This window comes from Capsicum annuum, chromosome 2 (genome assembly GCF_002878395.1).
Source record: "Capsicum annuum cultivar UCD-10X-F1 chromosome 2, UCD10Xv1.1, whole genome shotgun sequence".
Lineage (NCBI taxonomy): Eukaryota > Viridiplantae > Streptophyta > Magnoliopsida > Solanales > Solanaceae > Capsicum > Capsicum annuum.
Genome location: NC_061112.1, coordinates 142,629,066 through 142,638,572, shown reverse-complemented (window position 1 = coordinate 142,638,572; position 9,507 = coordinate 142,629,066). Strand labels below are relative to the sequence as shown.

The 9,507-nt window shown below is 33.8% G+C and overlaps 1 protein-coding gene across 1 annotated transcript; it reads right to left on the bottom strand.

Annotated features, from left to right (window-relative positions):
- Positions 1–371: 371 nt before the first annotated feature.
- On the bottom strand, positions 372–1,314 carry LOC107861353 (uncharacterized protein At1g66480). Its single transcript, XM_016706693.2, has one exon. It carries the CDS (start codon positions 1,034–1,036, stop codon positions 527–529), a length of 510 nt encoding a protein of 169 aa, XP_016562179.1. The 5' UTR covers positions 1,037–1,314; the 3' UTR covers positions 372–526.
- Between the last annotated feature and the right edge of the window lie 8,193 nt (positions 1,315–9,507).

The following is a 9,507-nucleotide window of genomic DNA, read 5'->3' as shown; positions in this document are numbered from 1 at the left end:
ATGGCGGTAGCCGCAACAACAAATTCAATGTATGCAGATCTTACCTTAGGTATAAAGATCGTACCTATAGACCGATAAAGACAAAATCGATAAAGAAATTAACATAGTGGTGCCAAATAAATTTGGACACAGAAAAAAACAAACTTGAAGTGGCATGGATAAAGGCTACACGAATATAGCCGTCACCCTTGACGCATGGTCTCAAATGATCTCAATCCTCAGCTAAACCACCAAACTATCCATCTTATTTTTCCTATATGTACACTTAATCCTCTTGTAAAATTGAAAATAATTTTAAAAACAAAAGACAGAACAATTAAAGTGAACAGACAAGATCAATACTTATAACATAAAACAAGATTAGAAGAATATATAAACAAACAGATTGTTTTTCTTTTTTCTTTTTTTTTATTTTTTAAACATAGCAGATGTTCTTGTAAAACTATATGCAATTCTTGAAACTAAATTCGATCCTATCATGTACTTCACAAGTCACAACCAAATAAACAAAAAAACAAAAAGTTAACTAGCTGCCATAACTGGAATTGGGCATCCAAAGATCCATAATTTTCTCAGCAACCTCTGTTTCATCTCTGCTTTCTTCAATCAACTTTTGTACTACATCTCTTGGCAGCTTCATCTTCAGCTGAACTACACCTCCATTACTCGGTTTCGAAACCGACATGTCCGAAGCCGATCTTCGGCTCAACATAAGACACTCTAGCCGATCCTGTGCACTCATATGAACAGCAGATTTCACTCGTCTCGTGACCTTACTACTGGTAATAGTTTCTTCTTTAGGAAACAAAGGCAACTCTACAAGAAAATATATTTTGTTCGGCTTCAGCTCTTGTTCCGACTCTAATGGCTTAGCTCGAATCCCATATTTCTTGACTTGTTCATGTTCCAATAAAACATGGCCTGGATAGTCTTTAACTACGTCCGAGGTTGTTATGGGTGTGTTCAGTTTCAAGATTTCGCCGTTAATCTTCATCACCTTTGTCTTCTTCTTGTTTCCTCCTATATTGTTCCCCATTCTCTTTCTTTTTTGTTCAAGAGAATCTTGGATTTGTTTTGGATTATGGTTGCTCCACTTATATTATGGTGTAATTATATGGACCAGGAACTAACTTTTTGGTTAGTGCGTGTGCGTGTTAATTTGTGGAAATGTACTAGAAATGGTTTTATTTACTAGTGGCCTATGTGGTGTATCATTAACTGGTTAAACTGAATCCAATATAAGTGGGAAAATATCAAAGTTGTAAGCATATTAAATTTTCAACTCCTAATTTTAAAATAGTTACGTATACCTTATTTTTTCTAAATTTTAGTTGTGGAATTATGTTCGATATATTATTGTAGCCAGTGAATGGCGAAATCAAAATTTTTTAACCAAAATATTCAAAGTTGTTTTAGGATTTTTAACTACGCGTATAAAAAGTACTATAGAACCTATATACTGACAACCTCTTTGACATTGAAATGAACCCATCAAGCTCAAATATGGACCTACCACCGATTATTTAAGGTTTCAACCACCTCTTCAGCCTTGAAATGAACCCATTAAGCTCAAAAATGAACCTACCATGAATTATTTACGGTTCCCACTAAATCCCATTGAACCTATTATGTACCTATTCTAATGTTCAACTGACCACCTCTTCGACCTTGAAATTGAACCCATCAAGTTTAAATATGAACCTACCATGGATTATTTAAGGTCTCCACTAAATTCATGATATGACTTCTTTTATAATACTATAAAGGGATTATTTGATGTGCGGACTAAATTATTTGAAGTTATAATTTTTAGACTAATCTATCTCAACAGATCATGTATTATAAATCCGACTCCAAACTTAATCTTGAAACATTCTGATTCATCCCGCGTACCAAACGACTGATACCGTACGATGTGTGATGATTGTACCTTATTATTATGGCACGATAAATATTTTTGTTAAGACGAAGTGGGAAAGGGGTTATTCAATTCCATCACGACAAAATTGTATCTGGATCTGAGTAGAAAGCAAGAAACTAAATGAAAAAGAGGTTATAAGCCAACCTTTATTTTAAAATATTCACATTGGGGAGTTGAGCTTTCTTTAGTTTTTTGATAATCTAAGGGTGGTGGGACTATGCTTTTTTGGCGTGGTCTCATTATGGGATAAAGAAGGCATGGGTGTGGGAGGATTAAATATTAAATATTATAGAATTTCAAGTCTAAGTTAGTTACTTGTAAACTTGGCAACTTGTATATAGCACATTATTTGATCTACTTAAAAAAATATGGAAGTAAATATCATGTTAAAGTATTGACTTGAGTATAAATGGCCTTACGTTTAAGATTATCACAATGTCCTAACCAAATTGCTATCTAGATGTGGACAGCAAAGCGTTTCCATATTCAAAGTCGTAACTCGTAATCCTCCTTTTCGTGTGTTGATTAAGGAAATGTTTGCTTCTGTCATAAAGAATTTAAAATTTATTTATTATGTTGGATTTTCATAGAAAAGGTCGAAGGAGGGTGAGTTAGACTTGCAATTGCTATTTAATGAAATTAAAGTAGCACTTGATGTTAGTTATAAAGTGAGGCCAAAGGAGAAAAAGGCAAAATAAACTTTTCACAATTAATGCATAACTGCTTTTTAACCTTGGTTTACGATGAAGCACAAAAGAGTGGTGCCTAAATAATTTTGCTAAGAGCGTTCACGATTTAATATATTTATGTATACACAAAAAAAAAAAAAAAAAAATTTTAATCTATATACTCAATATGATTTTTCGCACTTCAAACTGCTATGTCGCTCCGCTCCTGCTTACCTTCTCTTTAAGAAGTGTCCACAATCCAAAGAAATGCTATAAGCTCGGTAAGATTATAGCTCGAACGACGAGAACCTAAATTTATTTTCAACAATTATATAAGTTCTCTAAATAAGGCCAATATGGCCATATTCAACACACTTTATTATAATCTGAAAAAGAGCAAATCCGATCTTAGTCTACAGATATGTGCTGACGTTTGTGGTGATGCTTGGAAATTCTTACTACTCCCTCCGTTTAAAAAAACGAATGACCTACTTTTCTTTTTAGTTCGTTTAAAAAAAAAATAATCTCATTCTTTTTTTGACAATACTTTAATTTCAACTTCCCACATGGCATTCGTTTAAAAAAAGAACGATCTCATTTTTTTTTTGACAATACTTTAATTTCAACTTCCCACATGGCATATTTAGGATCACAAGATTAAAGGATATTTTGATACATTTGACACTACTTTAATTTATGGCCACAAGATTCAAAAATCTTCTTTATTTTCTTAAACTTTGTATCAAGTCAAAGTAGGTCATTCTTTTCTAAACGGAGAGAGTATATGTTTAGAGTATTCAAGATTAGAATGAGCTTGGCCGGAAAATGTGACGCTCACTGAAAACATTTTAAGTCCTTTTCACTGAAGCCTGACTAATGCTTCGTTTTACTTCATAATTATAATTATCTTTCTTTAATGACGATGGCGTTAGGATGAGCTTGTGCACATTTCAACTATTTTCATCAGATACCTCCTATCACTCACCAGCCTAAGTATATCGTAGTTCTGCTCACCAGAACTTGGACACACGATGGTTTTGTTTAATATTATGAATGACATCATTAGCAAATACAACGAAAAAAAATACAAGTATCTCGGTATGTTAACTGAAGTCTTGAAAGAAGTCTATCACGATGAATTTTCGATATTTCCAGCGAGCTTATACATGCTAACAGGTTTGGGGTTCTCAAGTTCGAACATGACTTCTAAATTGTATCAGAAAATTAAAGTTGAGTGATTATGAAATGATTAAAATATCCGAGAGGCGTATTCGAAATTCATATTCTGTTAATGCTTAGTCGAGGTTATAATGATATTCATGTCATGAAACCGAGGTTATAAGGATAGGGATAAGGTTAGCGTACATCTCACTCTCCCCAAACTCCACTAGGAATTTAAGGGGTATGTTGTTGTTGATTAATAAGGCTGGACAAGGAAAGTGATGGTAAGATCAAGACATGCTGCTGGATGACTTCAATTGCGTCATTTTCAGCAGTAACAACTTTTAACCAAACAAGCACCCACGAATGAGGACATTGGTAAGGAGATTAAGCTTGAACATCAACTCGTCAAGAGGTATGTGCTAGCTTGATAGACAATGACAACCCAACATTCCAAAAACAACATGCATACATTGGAAAGCTATAAGCTAATTTCTCAAACATATGTCCATGACTATTTGTCAAGAAGGGCATGAGCTTGTTGATAACCACTTCTTCCCCTCCGCTAAGTTTCCGCCATTTATGTCTGGACGTAAGTAGTCTGGGGAATTTTACTAAACATTCAGCAGCAGGGTATCCTAGAATTTAATTACATAAATCACAGCTAGGACTGCTATTAGGAGCAAAACATAAAAGCACAATTATGACGAAAATAAAGTGGTGGAAGGAGGTACACATCACAAACCTGAGACACCAGAAAAGACGCAGTCTCAGTAAGTTGCCACAGAATTTTGCAATACCAAATCGAAATTGTGCGAGAACAGCCAGCCACTGGATAAAGGAACTGGTTTCCAGCAATCGCATCCCACGGGAATGAGTCTATGTTTCTTTTTTTTTTAAAAAAGAGAAAATGAGTCTATTGAAACAAGAATAGGAAAGGGTGAGAGGTATTCTCCCGAACGCGCATTTTAAGGTTAGATGGCAGGAGAATTAGATTTTAGGTCTCCCATTTGGATTGCTGAATTGAAGCCCAGGGAGAGCTTTCCAGATTTATAGAGATCACAAGAATTTTGAGACTAGGATAGCTAAGAACTATGCATAATTGTGAGGATATGTTCACAATTTTGCCCATCTCCAAAGGGCTTACCCACGGGCAGACCCATCTTCAGGACTGTAAGAACAGTTGTGAGGATATCTTCATGGAGGAGCCACTACACTAAAACCCTTAGCAACAATTCCTAATAACAATTATTGGTAATAAAGAACATCACTCTTTGTTAGTATCTTGCATTTAACTGTGACCCAAAAAATTTTGCTTAATTTTTCAGAATTTGAAGTATCGACTCACATGTGCTGCACTTCAATCTACTCCTATAGAAACCCATCTCCAACGGGCTTACCCCGTGTGCAGATCCACCTTCATGACTGTAACTAACTTGCAAGCCTGCTCAACATACTCTGATTCATGAAAGAAAAACATGCCAACTACAGCTTTCATCTAAGTTCTTATCAAATTCCAACCATTAATCATCATATCCGCAATTCTACCTTCAAAGACGAATGTTGTTACCTATCTATCTTCACATAACTGAAAGAGTTGTAGTTGTGACAAACTGTATAAATTGCATTAAAAGGAAGCAACAACGAACTTTCAACAACGCTTAAAGAGCATTTCATTTATTCAGGAAAATCAACAATGCTTGAAGAGCATTTCATATATCGAGGAAAAGATGCCCATCAATTTTTATACAAGAAAGCATCAAATACATAAATTTACCGAGTATAACATCTATTTAAGACTTTAGAATAGATAGGAGCTAATTACAGACTACAAAAACTCAGAAGGTGAACCAGCATCTGGCTTCCCACCATCACTCAAGCCCCCCGGGTGCTGCAAGTTCTGCAAAACTTGAGCTGACAACGTCCCTAATCCACCCCCTAATCCATCATTCGCGGAGCCAAAAAATTGACAGAACAGCCTCGCCATGATCCCAAGCAAATTCGTTTGGTTCTGGCAAGCATCAGCTTGCATTTGCATCATTTGCTTTTCGTGTTCAATCTGCATATTCACCAAACGCTCCCGCCATTCCATTTCTTCCTCCTCCCATTTCTCCTCCAACTTCATTCTTTGCCTCCTCTCCTCATCAAACTCCCTCTCTAACCTCAACCGTTTTTCGCACTCCCTCTTTGCCCACATCATCTGTCTTTCTTCCAACATCAATCCCTTCATCTCTATCTCCTCGTTCCTCTCATCATCTCTTCTTTCCATACACAATTCCATTTCTTTCCTTCTTTCTTCCCTCTCCAGCATACTCTTCTCTGTACTCCACTCCCTCTCCCTCCTCTTCTCTTCCCTCCTCATCAACACATCCCTCAACTCCAAAACATGCCCACCCACTTCCACCATCCTACTCCTCCTTCCACAAAACCCTTTCCTCATATCCTCTCCCTCCCCACTTCCACCATCCTCCCCATCTTCCTCATCATCCTCCAACTCCTCACTATCGATCCCGAACCCGAAGCCCAATACCCCATCATCCCCACAAAGCTCAACCACATCATTACTCGGTGCATTCTCCTTAACATCCAATTCAACATCCCCAAACACCTCCTTATACTTCAAGAAATTTTCCCAGTGATTCTCCCCGTCTTTCCAATTGAACTCGTTACTTGAAGTTCTAATTTTCTGCTTAACACCCAGATATTGATGACGCATGTTTTGAACTTTGATGGATACGTCGCGCCATGACCATTTGAAAGGGAAATGCACCGGGTCTTGTAGGTGGTGTACTGAATTGACATGCTCGGCAATTGGTTTGAATTTTTTCTCTCTGGTTTTGAGCTTGGATAAGGTGCCGGAATTGAGGAGGTTTGAGTACTTTGTGAGGAGAGTTTGTTCTTCTAGTTCAGACCATTTCTTGCGCTTCATCTTATTGATTGATCAACTGTAAGAGGATTTTGCGGTTGGGAGTTAGGGTTACGCCTAGATTCGGGTCACTGTGATGGAGAAGATAGCGGAATAGAAAATGTGTCCCTAGATTCGAGGAAGGTGAAGTCGGCACTTTAAGGTTATTGTGTAATAAATGTAAATTAGAATTGTTTTTTAAATTTTTTTAGAGGAGTTTTACTTTTTTAATACAGTAATAATTTTTAATAAAGTGAAAATAATTTATACGATTAAATATTATTTTTTTATTTTTTAATGAAATAAAATAATTTTTAGAAAAAAAAAAATTATAAACAATTCTAATTTATATTTATTACACAATTCAACATAGAAAAAAATATTTTTTGCAAAATCATTGGCCCAAGAAAAACAAATTAAATCTTGCATTATTTATATTTTGGGGAAAGGAATTGCATTGGACAAATTGGTTGCAACCAGCTAATTAAAAAAATGTCACACAAAAAAGTTAGATATTACTACTTGCTATATTAACTCTATGGTTTGTCATTTCTATTCCTTTAAAGATGAAATTAATGCTTCTCACCAAGTATATGATCAATTTTGTTATGGTAATTACTACTAATAGTAATAACGGATGATAATAATAATTAATAGCGATGATAATGATAATGATAATGATAATAATAATAATAATAATAATAATTTATAATTTATTAATGTAACTATAGTGATTCTTAGTGATTGTCAACACTAATCAATGGCTATTACAACAATAATGGTTGAAGTTTATGATTGTAAATGATAGTCGGTGATAATGATAATTGATTATCACTTACAGTGATGATAGTTATGGAGTATGATTACCGTGAATAGTGTATGATCATACTTAATATTGATGGACGATGATAATATTTTAACAACAAATTGAATTGATTAGTTGTGAAAAGTCACATTTATAAAATTTTTGAATTAGTATATTAATAATACTTTCATTTATATCTTAACCATTCAAACCTATTTACATACAACTAGAGGTTATAAAATAAAAAAGAGAAAAGACATCATATTCTTCTGAACTTGTTCACTCAGCTTACTTTAGCACTTAAACTAAATTTTCATTTATTTATTCATTTCTTCTTCAATACCCCACCCGCGTTACCTCTTATCCACACTACGGCTTCTCACACATATATATAAATTACTCTTTCTTCTTCAATACTCCTTAATCCCGTTACTTCTCATCCACATCACAACTTCCCACTTTCATTTGCTTCCACAAAAATGATTTTAATTCCCTCTTCAATAATCTCAACATTCGCCTTTTATCTAAATACAAAAATCCCAAACCAAGAAACAGTTATTTCAGTCTGAAATTCAAGCTTCTAGACTCTATTTTTTTAAAAAGAAACAATCATTTCAAACTGACCGTTATCAATTGAACAAAAAAAAAACTCCCCACCCTTTTTAGCACAAATCAAGTTTTCAGACACCCCAACCCCGTACTTTACACTCTATTTTTTTCAGCACAAATCAAGTTTGCAGACACCCCAACCCCGCACTTTATACTTTATTTTTCTGTTTTTTTTCTTACACCCGCACCCTCCACTAGGGGCGGTTCTACCTCTTAAAAGAATAGACGGTCGTCTTAGGCACCTAAATTTGAGGGGCCTCATTTTTTACGATAATATATTATAGATTTTAAAAAAATATTATTTATAGAAAAATATTTTTTTTTATACTGTAAAAGGCAAGAAATATTAGAAGTTCTCAAGAAAAACTAAATGAATTAAATATATTATTACTTAAAAAAAAATAATATAATTAAAAAATAATTTTTAAAATAGAGTTTTAAAAAAATTTATTTTTTTAAAAAAAATTTAAGGCATCTGTTTGATTTTTACCTTAGGCCTTTTAAGGCCTTCGTGTAATTTTTTACTTTAAGCCATGAATATGCTTGAGTTAATCAATTTTTTCAAGAAAGAAATAAATATAGAAAAAAATTTATAAATTTTAGTACACTCTTTTCAATTCATTATTGAAAAAAAGAAAGGAAAAATTTATAACCAATTTAATTTTTTACATAGCAAAAATTTATCAAGAGTATAAATTTATGGCCATTATCATCAATTGAATTGTACAAGAGAGGCTTGGGTGGTCTTGAAGAGTAAAGAAAAGGGGGTGTGGACTATTTTTTTTGTTTGCAGGAGTAAGGCGGGGATGAGGCAGGGGCGGGGGTTTGAAAAAGAAGAAGGAAAAAAAAGGGGCATGCGGGGTGGAGAATGGGGGAGAAGGGGTTGGATGGGTTTGATGAAGAAAGAAAAATGGGTTGAGGGTATGTTTTGGTATTTACTTATATATATATTGTGTAGGATTTTTTTTTTTAAAATAGTACTGCCTCCGTCTCATTTTATGTGTTGCTATTTGATTAGACATAAAGTTTAAAAATAAAGTGATGATTTTGTAAATTTTATAAAATTATTCTTTTTAAAATTATTATAATGTTTATTTTTTGTTGATTTTTTTTAGTAAGTGGGACTCATTAAGCATAAAATGAGAATAATGTTGTTGGAAAAGTGATATTCTTTTAAAAACGGATTAAAAAGAAAATAACGACACATAAAATGGGATGATGAAGAAAATAACTTTTTACGTGATAATGACATAATATTAATGTGATAATGATGTGGTGCGAGTATTGTGCATTCTTTGTTGTGAGAGTGATAGTATTTGCTTACGGTATTTAATTCATATGAAAATAGTTTAAAGATAAATAAATTAAAATTTAGTTTAATAGTTAAAATGATGTCTTTCCTCAATAAAAAATTATAATTATACCCAACAATTGTGAT

Bases quoted from the DNA above. Each gene is read 5' to 3' on its own strand.
- LOC107861353 (XM_016706693.2), bottom strand. From the start codon at position 1,036: ATGGGGAACAATATAGGAGGAAACAAGAAGAAGACAAAGGTGATGAAG.